At 48.3% G+C, this 14,885-nt stretch overlaps 2 protein-coding genes across 3 annotated transcripts; one reads left to right on the forward strand and one right to left on the reverse strand.

Moving 5' to 3' along the window:
• Positions 1–1,411: 1,411 nt before the first annotated feature.
• On the reverse strand, positions 1,412–4,225 carry fam43b (family with sequence similarity 43 member B). Its single transcript, XM_053849717.1, has one exon. It carries the CDS (start codon positions 4,087–4,089, stop codon positions 3,106–3,108), a length of 984 nt encoding a protein of 327 aa, XP_053705692.1. The 5' UTR covers positions 4,090–4,225; the 3' UTR covers positions 1,412–3,105.
• A 6,809-nt stretch (positions 4,226–11,034) lies between these two features.
• mul1b (mitochondrial E3 ubiquitin protein ligase 1b) lies at positions 11,035–13,649 on the forward strand. Of its 2 annotated transcripts, none has more exons than XM_053849877.1 (5): positions 11,035–11,087; positions 11,623–11,767; positions 11,863–11,950; positions 12,530–12,650; positions 12,733–13,649. In XM_053849877.1, exons 2-5 carry the CDS (start codon positions 11,648–11,650, stop codon positions 13,460–13,462), a joined length of 1,059 nt encoding a protein of 352 aa, XP_053705852.1. In that variant the 5' UTR covers positions 11,035–11,087; positions 11,623–11,647; the 3' UTR covers positions 13,463–13,649. The 2 variants fall into 2 exon arrangements, with proteins under 2 accessions (XP_053705852.1, XP_053705853.1); XM_053849878.1 differs by having other exon boundaries at positions 11,080–11,160.
• Positions 13,650–14,885: the final 1,236 nt, after the last annotated feature.

Here is a 14,885-nt window from a genome sequence, read left to right on the forward strand (position 1 = left end):
AAGAGCAAAAAGAAAGATGGAATTTTGAAAAGAGGTTTGAAATTATTGAAGCAAATTGGAACTGTTCTGACCTCACTGGTTCCTTGAAAGCATCTTCATTTGTGGTTTTCAGTTCGACTCAGTCTTTAAGCTCTGAAGTCAGAAATTCCTTCAATGTTACGTCTCTCACCGAAAAGGATTAAAGCTGAATGAGTCCTTGTTCCAGCGCCCACCTCTCTGTTGTCTATTTCGAGAGTGACTGGAGGAACGGGGCGCGAGAGCTGCTACCAGCTGTCCTGAGGATGAAACGTGTTCCGTGCTGTTCTACAGCATCTCAGCATGAAAAGACAAGAACCTCTGATTGGCATGGAAAGACGCAGTGTTCTGAAGTGTTTGGATTGTGCGGTGTTGAGCGGTCCGGTTGTGTGGGATGCCGACACGGACTCGGCCCAGCATGCACCTTGTCACCTCCATCTGCTCCTTCTTTATTAGTTCCTGCCTGACGACGAAAACAGAGTATCTGTTACCCAGAGATATCACAGCGGCGGCTGACTTCTCCTGTCTGGATAGAAAAATGTTTATCTATGCAGCGCAGCCAACCTCAGATTAAAAATGCAACAAAAACGCTTGAGCAGTCTCCGGATCTGGAACAGCATTTCTTCCAAATCTTGCATCAGGAACGCTGTTTTCCCTCCGAGCTGCTACAATACAAAAGAAAGACGACTCCACGAGTGGGACAGATTTGATGTTCAGTCCGTGGAAGCTGTGTAACTTTGAATCTAATAAACATTTCCAGAAGAGATCCAGTTGGGCTTATAGCTCCCTGCATGAGTCTGACCTCTTGACCTCTTGGTTCTTGTCCTGCGGTGATCCAAACTTTTCGATGAGTGGCTGAGACAAGGTTTGAGGAGGGTTTCAGGAAATCATGGCCTTCCTCCACAAGGCTTGGTCTAGATCCCACACTCTCGAGCCCCAATTGTGATCGTCCTGCCTCATTCTTCACCCTGAGAAATGTCCACCTCTGGAGTTTTCAGTCGGACTGTATGGTGCTGACAAGAGACGCGGTGAGACGCGGTGCTCACTCTCTGATGGAGGTCCCAAACCGCTGACGTGAAACTCGCTCGGAGTTGATGACGCACAAGTCACTGCATGTTAGGGTCACGTCAGGAAAATGGCTGCTGTCAACACAAAAGCTGTCCCTGGCAGCTGAGCATCGACAGGTGCTTCTACTCATTTCCTTAACAAAATAATGGGCTGATTAATTGCCTCCTTCTGAGTGAAAAAGTTCAAAAAGCCCAGCAGCAAATTACCAGCCCTTCAAGGCGCTCGGCCGCTGATCTGAAGCTGACAGTGTTTCTGTGTTACCGGAGACAGAGGTGTTTTATCCAGCTCACGACTCAGGAATCATGCAGCTGCAACAAAAACTGTTTATTTTGTTGTTTGAAGTCACATCTGAAACATGCAAATGGGGGCGAGTGGTGGGAATCATTTGAATAATCTCTTTGATAACATTCTGAAACTCAGGCAGGAAAGACGGTGATAGTGGCACTCCAATAGCTTCATGGCAGAGTCCCCACAGAGTCGTGTGGAATTGTTTGCACTGCTACACTTGAGCTTGTGTCCATTCAGACACAGCACCAGCAAAATCCGACTCAAGCCTTGGTGTCAAATCTGACTGCAGAACAACCTTATCACCATGTGGACATTCAACGTGCAGGTGAAGCTGAAATCTGTGCCATCCAGGTGAGACCCAGAGAAGAGGGTGGAGTATTGAAGGGTTCCCCTGGGAGGAGGCCCTGGGGCAGACCTATGACACACTGGAGAGAAAACGACCCCTGAAAGAGGTGGAGGAGGTCTGGGCCTCTTAACTCTGGCTGCTGCCGCTGCGACCTGACCTCAGATTAGTCAATAGCAACAAGGTTTGACTTATAGTTCGTCACCAAACTCTTGACTGGTCTGGATTTGAACCTTTGATTCTGTTGACTTGACCCCAGCACCAAATCTAGTCCCAAAAAGGATCCATATTTTAAACATCCATAGGTGAAACTAGAAGAGACGTGTCCAGATATGGGCGACAATAGAAACCTTTTGCACTGGAACACACCACTGAACTAAGATGGGGCCACAGAACCCGGACAAATGCCTCCTACAGCACCTCCAATCATTTCACATTTGACAGCAAGGACTTCCCTTGATGCTGGTGATCGGAGAGTGATGCTGTGAGCTATGCTGGTTTACTTGTGCTGACTCTCTGGTCACAAAATAAAATACCAGCTGCCTGCACTCGAGAGTCGACTCTGGACAGAAGCAGCACTCTGAATGGCAGTTTTGTATTTTAGATGAAAACAATGCATCAAAATTTGTCTGAAAATTAAGTTAAGCTAAGGCCTGTACTTTAGCTGACTCTCTTGAACCAGACATTTAGGGAGCGGTTCTCCGTGAGCATTGCAGTTTAGCAGTGTGAAGGTATTTTCATTTTCATTTGAGCTGAAGTTCATGTCTTCGTTGTTTGGTCACATGTCAGCAAAAAGGATTCCCCTCCGTCTGAACTGGCTTCCCAGAGAGATTTGGTTCATCAGCCACAGTGCACATCTCAACACTTCCAAGATCGATGATGTCACATGAAGAAAGACAAAGCTCAGCACCTGACATGTCATGCATAAGTGATGCGGACGGGAACGAATGGGGGCAATAAACGCGTGACCCCGATGGCTTGCTTCCTTCCACCAAACACTCTTGGGTAACAAACTTCTGCACAATGATTGTCACCTTACAAAATTACACAAATGTACAAAGAGCCTTCGTTACAAAAGAATGGGTCGGTCCTGAAAGAGTCCCTGCTGGCTGATACACTGACGGAGCAGGAGCGATGGACTGTGTGACCGGCAGCACTTGGGCGTGTCCTCACAGCAACGCTCCTGTTCATCATTGTGCTGTGACTAAACGGCGGCACGGCGGCCCTCTGCTGTAAACACTGTTGTTTTTTGCTACACTCAGTCTGGCACAGAAACGTCCAGCCATCTGGCCGGGGCTGAAAATCTCCCCCGAGAAAGATCCACTTGGTTCCTGGTAAACACTTCACATTAGAAGGAAGGAGGGGCCTGAGAGGGGAGCAGTTTTGGGGACTCACACCAGAGAGGTTATGAAGGAGAAGGTGTTGTTGTTGCTGTCGCTGACAAAGTTGATTTGACACTGCTCCAGCCTGGCGATGTCCCCGAGATCCAGTTCAGAGAGGAGCTGAGTGGGCTCCGTGTTTGTTGTCAAGACCTTCTGTTTCTCTGGCTGCGCCTCCCCCGCCGGGTGATCTTCACTCGCCTTTCTGTCGTCCTCTTCCTCCTCCTCCTCCTCTGTGATAGAGCAGAGGCGGGTGGCGCTGCCGGGGTTATCAGCGGGTGGTTTGTAGTGGCACTGGCCGTTCAGCAGCCTCCTCAGCGGCATCAGTGGCACCGCCTCTTCACCGAGGAGCTGCTGCTGGCAGTGCCGGAAGTCGCTTTGCCTCTTCAGCCGCTTGAACTCACTGAACGCAGACGTGGCGTTGTGGTACAGGCTGTGTGCGATGGCTCTGGCCTTCTCAGCTTTGCTCACCAGGACGGCGTGACACCGCAGCACCACGGCCATGTTCTTCACCTGATGCCGGTAGATCCAGGCCAGGATCTTGGGTCGGCTCGGGTCAGGCGTGCAGTAGGTGATCCGGTTCAGGGAGTACATTTGGACGGGCTTCTTCTTCCCTGACTTGTCCGTGCTCATCCGTATGCCCTGTGGTCCCACGGTTAGCCTCATCTTCACACTCTGCTCCCCAAAGTGACTCCTCTCCCAGATCTTGGCCACCGCGTCCTGGGTGCACCCGTCCCCTTTAGCCACGATGGTGACCACGCTTCCTAGATAGCGCACGTTATACACAGGCTCCTCTTTGTTCAGCTCCACCTTCTGCCGCTTGGTGTGGAAGATGTTGCCCACCCAGTCGAAGGGGCAGTCGGGCAGTAAGTCAGGACAGGAGCGCAGCAGGGACGAGAGGATGGACTGGTAGGTCAGCCCCACTCCCAGGCTTTTAGGTTTGGTCTTGCCTTCATCTTCCACCAGGACGAACTTGTTCCTCCTCCAGGGCAGCATGGCGCACCAGGAGTTGGAGCGTCTGCACTTCTTCAGGCTCCAGAGAGCCGCGCGGAGCAGCGAGAGAGGACGATCCGAGTTGCTGCTGTGTGGAGCTCAGCAGAGAGAGTGAGAGCACTAGCCTGAGCCAGCCCGCTCCCCTGCTCGCTCCTCCTTCCTCCTCCCCTCTTTCTCCCATGCTGTCTGCATCATGCAGCGCTGAAAGTGCAGGAGCCACAGAACCCGCCCTTCCTCGTTGTTTTGACTCCAAATGGCTCCCTTCCAAAGCCTTCTGTATCTGTCTTGCCTTGCAGTGAGGCTCCCGGTATTTATGCGTCTTGTAAACCTGAGCGAGGCTCCGCCGCCCTCGCCATTACTCTCCAGAGGTTTATGTGTCTGCTTGACTCGAGGAAAAGTAATTGGAAACCTCGAAAGTCAAATCTTCCTGTTAATGAGATGAAGATTAAACTTTCACGATCCTGTTGGAGAAGCCGATAACTTCATTAAACTGCAACAGATTTACAGGCGGCCATCCTCCCTCCTGGATCGGTAATGACCACCGTCGACCCTGACTTTGTGCTCTCCCAATTGTGTCCTTGATTCCTGGGCAGTCCGACATCAATTGCTCCCCTGCTCAGGCTAAGAAACGTAGATCTCAACTGCAAGTGAGTTACAAACCAGAGCAAACAGGAGAATAGAGAACAAACTTTCTCTACATTTCAACTATCGATGCCATACTTTTAACTTCGCTACATTTCCATCGTGCTGGCAGGGCACCGTCTGACTGGAAGAAGTAGCCCAACTGTGACGGTCCTCCAGACCTCATGATCCCAGCTTGAGCATTTGTTTGAAGGGTTTGAAACAAAGAATGAGGACTGCTTTGTTACCTTTAGCACCGACACAAAGGCGAGAGAACACTTTGTGTCGAGTTTTTTGGCGACTGCATGAAAGCATATTGTGTGTCTGACCACGAAGACCGAAGCAATTCATGGCAGCACGTCTGCTGAACAGCTAGCAAACAGCCAAGCGTTCCACACGGACTTCCTCAGTGAAAGAGAATTATTTATATTCTACGCTCGGCTAAATGAAAGGGTTGCAGTGTGAGAAATCACTGTTTGAGTGGGTCACTGTTGTTGCACACACAGAAGGAGGACGGAGTGGAAGAGATTCTAGTTACTGTGGCAACACCGTGGACGAGAAGTGTCCAAATGCTTCCGGGCCCAGAGATGAATAAACTGAATCAGCTCCCTCTCATTTTCCTCTGATTTATTCCCGTCATTTTAATGAGAGGCGAAACCTTCCGCATCAATGTTTCTGTCTGGAGATGTTTGTCTGAAGTTAGTTGAAAAAGTGAAAGTGAAGTTTGGCTTGAGTTTTGCCCGGCTCAGTCTCAGACACCTGATGCAGCTCTGTGACAAGCCCCACCTGTGGAGGGTGGAACCAAGATGAGATCTAATCCTCCATCTGGAGAAGCCGGGATGGAAAAGTGTATTGCAAACAGTTGCAGTCCCATAAATCACCTGGCAGACGTGACACCTGGCGCCACCGAGGATCAGCACAACGCTTTAAGAGACGCCACCGAGCAAGCGTGGACGGCCACGTCACAGTAATTCACAAGAAGCTGTGAGATCTAATATAACATAATAATAATATAACATTTTCAGAGCTGGCTGGATCGGTGACTGTGAGGGAGAAGACACAAACATGGATCCTGCCAGGGTCTTCATGAAGATGAGCCAGATCACACCAACATTCACCCCCTGAAGACAAAAACTTCCATGGCATTGGGCTCTCTCTTCATCATGCTACACTCACCCAGCGCGGAGTAATCGATGCGAGCGGCCTGGCAGGGAACGTTCTGCTCTCAGATTGATGATTTATGGTCGGACGTGCCACTCACAGTAACAACAACAAGAGGGAGGCCGCGGCGCTCCTCTCCATCAAGCTGCAGCTGAGGATACAAGCAGAGACATTATTCTGATGCAAACAAAGCCGCGTGAAAACGGACTGACTGAACACGGGTGCAGATCGATAGCGTCTCATTTCCCTGCAGTGGACTCCAGATGCTGGCTGCATGTGCAGCGCTGCCCGAGCCAGTTAATGAACAAGGAGGACGTTGTGAGAAACACCCGCTTCATCTCGTCCCCTGAGAGACGCCGGGGTCGACACCCCCTCATTTACCTCGACCACAAAACACCTCTCTGCCTGCGCAGGAAGTGATTCATGAGTTTGCATCTAAGGTCAAACACTAAATAAGAGCTAATTAGGCCCTGAAATGACAAATAAGTCTTGGAGGTTGGAGGGAATTACAGGGGCAGAATCACAGGACGGCAAAATCTAAAAGGCCATCTCGAACAGGGGTTCTGAACCTTTTTGATCTTTCCCTGAACAAATGGTGCCGGGGCCCATTCAAGTAATAGAACTGATTCAGTACTCTTGATTTCATTTGTGATCAATAACCATATTTAATCCACTTACACGTAAGCAATCAGTGGCCCTCTAGGAGTCGCTCACAGATCAACCATGGGCCCCGTCCCAATGGTTAAGACTCACTGATCTAGAATATTAGACTCATTTGAGATCATAACTGAGGACACACCCAGCTACTGCGATCATTCATGCAGCTGATCTAAACTGACTCTACTGCCAGTTCAACCATGAGGTCACACCAGCAACACTGGCAGCCGATTGGCGGGGCAGAAGGCGGTGAGCCGCTCAGAAAACTATTCAGGACCAGCCGCGCAAGTCTGATGATTTACACAAAGCACAAGTGAATCTTCATCTGTTCATTTCACCTTGGTGTGGCTCAAGACTGTCATCAAATGTTGAAGTTACAAACCAGGATCAATAATAACCTGCTTTGTGCTCTCCTCAGTCAATCATAAGTCTTTGCTGGGGAGCCTTTATGATCAGCCAGGAAAAACAGCAGTGATTTTCTTTCACCGTCCTGAAAGTAAGTTTGTTAGTTGAAAAGTCTTCAGAGAACCAGAGGGAATACTACAGATCTGACTGTCCCCACACTGTCAAGATCCAATTTGAGGATTACAACTTCATTTTGGTTTAGGTTGTGGTTAAGGTGAGCTGTGTGTTCTGGATGGTTAGGTTTAAGGGGATGGGGAAAGGGCCACGTGTGTATGATGGAAAAAGGATCAAATGACCACACGTTGGGACTTCATACACTGCTCTACTTCTTCTTTCTCACCAAGACGTCCAAACTTCTATGAACACTCTAGCCCCGCTTCCTAATTTGGTCCCGCTGATATATTGGTTTTGGCTTCAGTGACATGGTTTCTGATGCAGTTTGGACAGACACATCCATCTTCCTCCCGCTGGCACCATTTTCACTCGACATGAAAATCAGTTCCATTCCAATTCTCTGTGGCATCGGTTGATTATTTCGGAGGTTGTGTCCCACTTCAGTTTGCATTTGAATGCGTCACAGTGCACACAGAGGCATCGCAGCGTGACAGCTGTCCTATTTCCAATGGCTTCTTCAGAAACTGTTGCTGGGGTTCTGGTTTGACACATGAGTTGGGATGTCAGTGAAGTCACTGAATACTGAGTACTAGTCTATGTCCAATAATCCTCTTTCAGTTTTTCTTTTTTTCAAATAAATCTCAATGATAGGAAGGAATGATAGCAATAATAGTCTGTGGAGCTGAGGGGTACTCTCGTATTTTGGCACTGGGGCACTGAGGAAAAGACAGGAGGCAGAGCTGGAGGTAGCAGAGATGAAGATGCTGAGCTTCTCTCTGGGAGTGAGCAGGATGGATAGGATCGGGAACCAGTATATCAGAGGGACAGCAGGCTAGACAGGGAGGCTAGATGGAGATGGTTTGGACATGTACAGAAGAGACATAGTGAGTACATTGGTAGGAAGATTGGAACTGCCAGGCAGAAGGTGGAGAGGAAGGCCAAAGAGGAGATTGATGGAGGTGGTGAAGGAGGACATGAGGTTTGTAGGTTTGAGAGAAGAGGAAGCAGAGGACAGGGTGAGATGGAGGAAGATGATCGGAAGTGGCCACCCCTGAAGGGAGAAGCCGAAAGTAAAAGAAGAGACACAACACATGATCAACCTGTGAGCGTGAGAACACCCTCAGTGTTCCAGCAGAGGCGTGCAGTCGACTGGATCACTTCCCTGGTTGTTTCACATTTAATCATATCTGCGTGTATCAACACAACAACAACCCCTTTTGGTCTCCCTCCTCTCTCAGCAGAGCAATTCCATCTTATTGAAAACACCATTCAGCTCCATCTCTGGGTGCTGGTTGCTTTCATCAAACCAATGCTTTTCTCCAGACTTCACTGACAGCGTGCAGAATCATTGTGTGTCTCTGTCTGCGGACATGGTGTGTGCTCAGCTTCTTACCTCTCAGTAATGCTCCCTAAGTTTAATAATGTGACAGAAGTGCTGACACAAGGAATCACCTCAGGCTGAAACGGTCTCCTAAAATCAGCCTGACATGTGAAACATTGGGTAAATGACATTTTTTCCGCCTGTTTATGTCTACACCAAAAGAACAGTGGTGTCCTCGGGCTGCCTCTTTTTGGGAGGGACAGCGTCTGCTGAGCAGGTGCTCTGTTCCCTCAGCTGTCAGAACTGTTCTTCAGGCTTTTGTCTCCATTTTCACATCTTTTTCTGACATTGTTGCATTTAGAAATGGGAAATGTGTTGTCACCACATGCACCAGGAGGCATAAATCTTCTTTGGTTTTATTCACAATCGTGGCCACAGTTCGTAGTCCCACACATGCAACTGATATGACCTATTACATCAGTGAAGTGGTTCTAAACTGTGAGCGTCAGATCGACTTCAAACTTCTTACTGAATACCAGCAAGGAGTTAAGTCAATTCATTGCAATGGCTTTGAAAGAGTCACTCAGCAGACTGAGTCAGCAGTTTGAAGTCAGAAGAGAGTGTTAAAACGGCTCCACCTCAGTCGGTGAATGGCAATAATCCTGAACCTCATCATCTGTGTTCTGGGTGATAGAGGAGACGAACCAAAACAGCTGCGCCTTCATGTGCAGAACCGATCCTAAATAAACAAGTTCATATGTAGTGTCTGGGTGTGACTTACTGACTGTTCATATGACGATACTTGAAGTGTAGCCGTGTTTGTGTCTGCCTCTGTGTGTGCTGACTGAGGAGCACAAGGTTGAATGAAATAATGGATCATTCTAGGTTTAACCACTCCGAGGCTCCGCCTCGCGCCTGAGAACTGATTGGCTTAACTCTCCACCCAGGAAGGCTCCACCTCTCCCCATAAATCCCCCTGTTCATCACCATTCGTCTCCTTTTGGAAACTCAGGGAGAACAGGGCCTGCTGGGCAGACCGTTAGAGGGCTCCGCACGTATTCATAGAACTGAAGTTACGTTCAGTAACTATTATTTCTATGTCATACGTGCGTCGCCCTCTAACGGGCTTCGCTATTGGTTTAACACCTCGGCGAAGCCCGTAGGGATGAGTTCCCTCCCAGCATGGCCCTCAACCGAAGGACCAGCCGAAACAGAAGCCAAGCACGACCAGTGACCCACCTCAAGATGGCCCTGAAACCATCTGCAAGACTGAATGGGCCACGGATCCCGAAGCCATATCCCTGAGATATGCTCGGGCGAATGTGGAAGCCGATGACCATGATGCAGCTTCACAGATGTCCAGCATCGAAACACCTCTGAACAAGGCAGCCGACGTGGAGATGGCCCTGGTCGAATGAGCCTTCAACCCAGCTGGAGGCTCCGCTCCTGTGGCCTCATATGCTGTGGAGATGGCTGCACAGAGCCAATGAGCTAAGCGCTGTGTGGTCACCGCTCTCCCGGCCGACTGACCACCAAAACATATGAAAAGTCTCTCCGACTTTCGTATCCCCTTGGTACGGTCCAGGTAAGCCGCCAGGGCCCTCACTGGACAGAGCAGGTGCAAACGCGCCGCCTGCTCATCCTGATGTGGCGGAGGTGAGAAAGCTCTCAAAGAGATGATCCGCGACCGGAAAGTCGATGTGATCACTTTAGGGATATAAGATGGATTCGGTTGGAGGGTGACCGAATCACCATCAGCCCCAAAAGACAAACATGTTGGCATGATTGACAATGCTGCCAAGTCCCCAACTCTTTTAGCAGAAACCAGGGCCAAAAGAAGTGCAGTTTTATATGACACCATTTCAATGTGAGCAGAGGCCAAAGGCTCAAAAGATGAGCCGCACAGTCCCTCCAGGACCACTTGAAGACTCCAGCGCGGGACCACAGTCCTCGCAACTGGTCTGATCCTGCGAGCACCACGTAAGAAGCGTTTCACGACAGGGTGACTCCTGGCTGAAAACCTACCAAAACCTTCATGGCCCGCAGTAATGGCAGCTGCAAACACTCCCAGTGTAGAGACTGCACGGCCCTTGTCCAAAAGTTCCTGCAGGAAGCCCAGAACCCCAGACAAGGGACAAGAGACTGCAACCAGATCCTTTCCTCTGCACCAGGCGTCGAAGACCCGCCACCTTGAAGCATACGCTCTGGTGGTGGCCGGAGCCAATAGCGAAGCCCGTTAGAGGGCTCCGCACGTATTCATAGAACTGAAGTTACGTTCAGTAACTATTATTTCTTAAAATAGAACTTTGGCGAGCAGAATGACATCATCACCTGGTTGTCTTGGTTACCAACAGCCACATTTAAGCGGAAGTTAAAATCCCAATGCAAAACAATCACGCGTCATTCGTCCATGGGTTGAATACATAATTCAAATTGGCGAATCAATATCTATGCGCATTTTTCATAAAACAGCCAATATTGTAGTTATTACGATTAATGAGGTTACCTTCTTTATCGGTGTATATTTTGACTTAAATATATAACCGACTACACTCATTATACAAAATAACTCTAAACGAAAAGCCAGTGAATGTAGTTCTATAATTCAATTTATTTTCTTCTTAGTGTCGCCAATGTTTACATCAGAAACTTAAACCGGAAAATAAGAACCGGAAGCTATTGAGCATCCGTAGTTGGACGGTGACCCCTGCTGTGAGAGAAGGTAACTGCAGCTGAATATGTTTGTTGACATTCAGTCGTCGTTGGATGTTTGCGGAGTGTGAATCGTTTTTCAGGTCTGACGCAGTTTTTTTTTGTCTTACTACAATTGTGTATGAACTTGTATGCCGCTCAGACGCCGGTAGAACTCCTTTATCGTGACATTCGAGGAGTTTCTCGCAACCGGCTAGTTTAGCATTCATGCTAATGTTGAACTGAACACACTAACTTTACATTACTCACAAATAGACGGTACATTTTTACGCACAGAATTCTAAAAATTCATATCCACATCAAGTACAATTCTTGTTTCAATCAGTAACTGCGAATGTTTGGAGAATGTTAGTTTCAGTTTCCTTTTCATCGCTTTGTTTTGACTGTGATGGTATTTTTTTTAAAGAAACGTAATTCCACCTCCCATAATTTGTTTTGGGCTATTTACCTTCTGTACCATAAACATTTTTGTCAAGTGAAGATACAAGGTTCAGGCTTTATTATTAGCTTTTTTATTATTTTAAGATTCTACCTGTCTTCGACAGAGTCCCTGACTGAAGCTGGTGCAGGATGGACTCCAGTGGGAAACCCTCCACGGTCCAGATTGTAGTTCTAGCCACCAGCTCGGCTCTGACAGCTCTGTTCTACTCCATCTATCGCAACAGAGTGACAGCAGTCACCAGGTTAAAGGTCAGTCCCCCATACCTCTGTGTTCTTTGTTGAAATATGGCATTGTGTTTGAGAACTGAGGCCGTGTTAATGTTGTGTTTGAAATGTTCCTCCAGGAAGCTAAGAAAGTCTCCATTGACCAGGACTTGAAGAACTTGCTTTCTGAAACTCCAGGAAGATGTGTCCCCTACGCTGTCATAGAAGGTATGTAACATATGTGGAACATCCATTTAAATCAAACTAACTACTGCCATTCAGTCGTAGTTATCGGATGTACTGCCGCCATGTTGCTGCTGTTAGAATGCAATTTTGCCACTCATATGTTTTAAATTATTATTGTTAATATTATCAATATATATATATATATATATATATTTTATTTTATTTTTATTTATTTTTTTAAGTCTTGAATGATGAGAACAAATATTTGCTTTTTTTTAGTTCCAGATTACACCAGACGGGGGCAGTCTTGTCTTTGCTACCAGCATCTGCATCATTTATGTGTCCTTCAATGATAATGACCACTCCCAGTTATTGTTGTTAAAATTTAACTTGTACAATATAGAAGCGGTTTAGATATTTAGATAACCTTTCCCTCACTGGTCACTCTGGCGCGGTGCAGTTTTGATGTTTGTTCATCGTGAGTGCGTCCTCATGTTGGACTCGAACATGATGTCTAAAATACATGAGCAGACTGCAGGATTAAAATAGCTCCGAGCCCCATCTGTACTAACTAGCTGGCACACAATGATACCATGCTGGGCCCCCGGGTGTCCCCTACAGGTGTGGTGCGATCCGTGAAGGAAACGCTCAGCAGTCAGTTTGTGGATAACTGCAAGGCCGTGATCGAGAGACTGACGCTGAAGGAGGAGAAGATGGTGTGGAATCGCACTACTCACATATGGTGAAATGATCTTGCTGATCTGATATAGCTTTCAAATTATATCAGTATTGATTTCACTCAAATTTTGCTTTTGGCATCTCAGGAACAGCACGGAGAAAGTCATCCACCAGCGCACCAACACAGTCCCCTTTGGGCTTGGGTCACATGACGAAGGCATCGACACCACAGTCCGGATTATTCGACCACTCGAGGCCGCGGAATTGAACCTTGAGACCACCTACGAGAACTTCCATCCCACCGTCCAGTCCTTGTCCAGCGTCATCGGCCACTTCATCAGCGGCGAGCGACCCAAAGGCATCCATGAGACAGAAGAGATGCTGCGAGTGGGCGACAGCGTCACCGGCGTGGGCGAGCTGGTCCTCGACAACAACCTTGTCAAGCTGCAGCCTCCCAAGCAGGGATTCACCTACTTTCTGACCCGCTCTGACTTTGAGTGCCTGCTGAAGAAGCAGAGCAACAGCGTGAGACTGTGGCGGATCCTGACGGCCGTCTGTGGCCTGGCGGCGTGCTCCATGTTGTTTTTCATTCTGTGGAAGCAGTACAAACTCCGAAGACAGCGGCAGAAGGAGCAGAGCGCGATGGAAGAGTTCAAGGAGCAGCAGAAGAAGCGCATGAAGGAGCTGAACTTGGAGGAGAGCAGTGTGTCGGCCAACAGCTGCAGCGTCTGCTTCAGCCGCCAGCGCTCCTGCGTCTTCCTGGAGTGCAGTCATGTCTGCACCTGTACGCCGTGCTACGACCTGCTGCCTGAGCCAAAGAAGTGCCCCATCTGCCGGGCCAACATCGACCGCGTGGTGCAGCTCTACATGAGCTGATCGCACTGCTGCGAGGAGCTGAGACTCGCTGCTACAAATGTGATCATGTGAGAGACTCAGTCACGTAAAGCTGACGAATAAATTCACAACTATAGGAGGATGTTGTGGTGTGTGAGTATACAGATTTAAATATTTATCTGAGTCCTAATGCACAAACGTATCAGAAACTATCCGCAATTGTTCTGTTTTATCGCGTTCTGTCAGGAATGTACTTGTGGTTAAATAACTTGGCCACTTGATGGCGCCAGATAACTTTAAACTTACTCGCGCACACTGCGATGCGGGAGTCCCACTGGGAGGAGCTCACGGCGCAGACCCAGGCTCAGGTGACCAGACACCTTTTTCCATTTTTTGTGACTCCTTAACTCCTGCCATGTTGAAGCTAGTCTGGCTTTGTGTGGGGGAGTGTGTTATCACCACATCAGTATTCAGCTGCTGCTTCTTCACCAGGGGCTGTTGAGAGGCGTGCGAAATGTCAGGTGGAGCCATGCACAAACACACACACACACACAAAACACACGCTGAAAAATCGCCAATGTTTTTTTTTTGTTTTTTTTTAAGATTTTGAGACTCATCGCAAACATGTGACACGGTGGCCACCTGCCTTGGCCCACTGTAGCTGGCAAAACAAAATTCTGACTAGATAAAGAGAATAGCCACGTGGACGGTGTCAGGCAGAGAGTGCCATTCCAGTAATGTGTTGGGTTTTTTTTTTTGACCACAGCCACAGAAAACCTTCAGCTGATTCCCTGTTGGGATTCCTGGGGGAGTTTTCCTTGTATTTATTCAGTCAGAGGGCTCCTGCACGTACGTGTCTCAATACACAAACATGACTTGGTACAGCACTGACACGCTCGGTTCCTGAGCCGCTGACATGAAAGCGGCGGCGGCGGCAGCACCATGGAAACCTACCGGACCCGGCGTCCAGGGACGCTGCCATCGGCAGCGAGTGAGCCATCAAAGACATTCCCTCCATTATACCCCACTTCAGGGGCTTGAATTTCAATAGCACACAAGGACTGAACAGAAGAGAGTGGCGGAGACAGACACAGGCCTAATGAGACATGCAGGAGACGCGTCTTCAAACTATGTTTTCATTTCACAAATGAGCTGTTAGTGTGTGCAATCCTCTCCTGCTCTCTTCACCTTCCCTTTTCTCTCATCATATCAAAGACATGAGACTGCTCCAACATTTCTGTCTCAAGTGTTGTGGACCTGCATCGGCTGTGGACACTTGTGACTTGTCTCCTCTCAGTGACACAACACAACGTAATCACAACACATCAATACCAGACAGGCCTTTCTATTTATCCTGGCTAATAGTTCACCTGTTCAGCCATGTTGAGGCGATAATTACAGCTGCAGATCGATGCTGTGTTTCTACCACGATGGTGAGAGTCACTCACGATGTTATGGTTGGTCT

The sequence above is a fragment of the Synchiropus splendidus genome, chromosome 18 (assembly GCF_027744825.2).
Source record: "Synchiropus splendidus isolate RoL2022-P1 chromosome 18, RoL_Sspl_1.0, whole genome shotgun sequence".
In the NCBI taxonomy this organism is placed as follows: Eukaryota; Metazoa; Chordata; class Actinopteri; order Syngnathiformes; family Callionymidae; genus Synchiropus; species Synchiropus splendidus.

Excerpts from the sequence above, each read along its gene's own strand:
- fam43b (XM_053849717.1), bottom strand. The coding sequence starts at position 4,089 with ATGCTGCCCTGGAGGAGGAACAAGTTCGTCCTGGTGGAAGATGAAGGC.
- mul1b (XM_053849877.1), top strand. The coding sequence starts at position 11,648 with ATGGACTCCAGTGGGAAACCCTCCACGGTCCAGATTGTAGTTCTAGCC. Across the intron at positions 11,951-12,529 it reads CCCCTACGCTGTCATAGAAG|GTGTGGTGCGATCCGTGAAG; the intron begins GTATGTAACATA and ends TGTCCCCTACAG. Across the intron at positions 12,651-12,732 it reads AATCGCACTACTCACATATG|GAACAGCACGGAGAAAGTCA; the intron begins GTGAAATGATCT and ends TTGGCATCTCAG.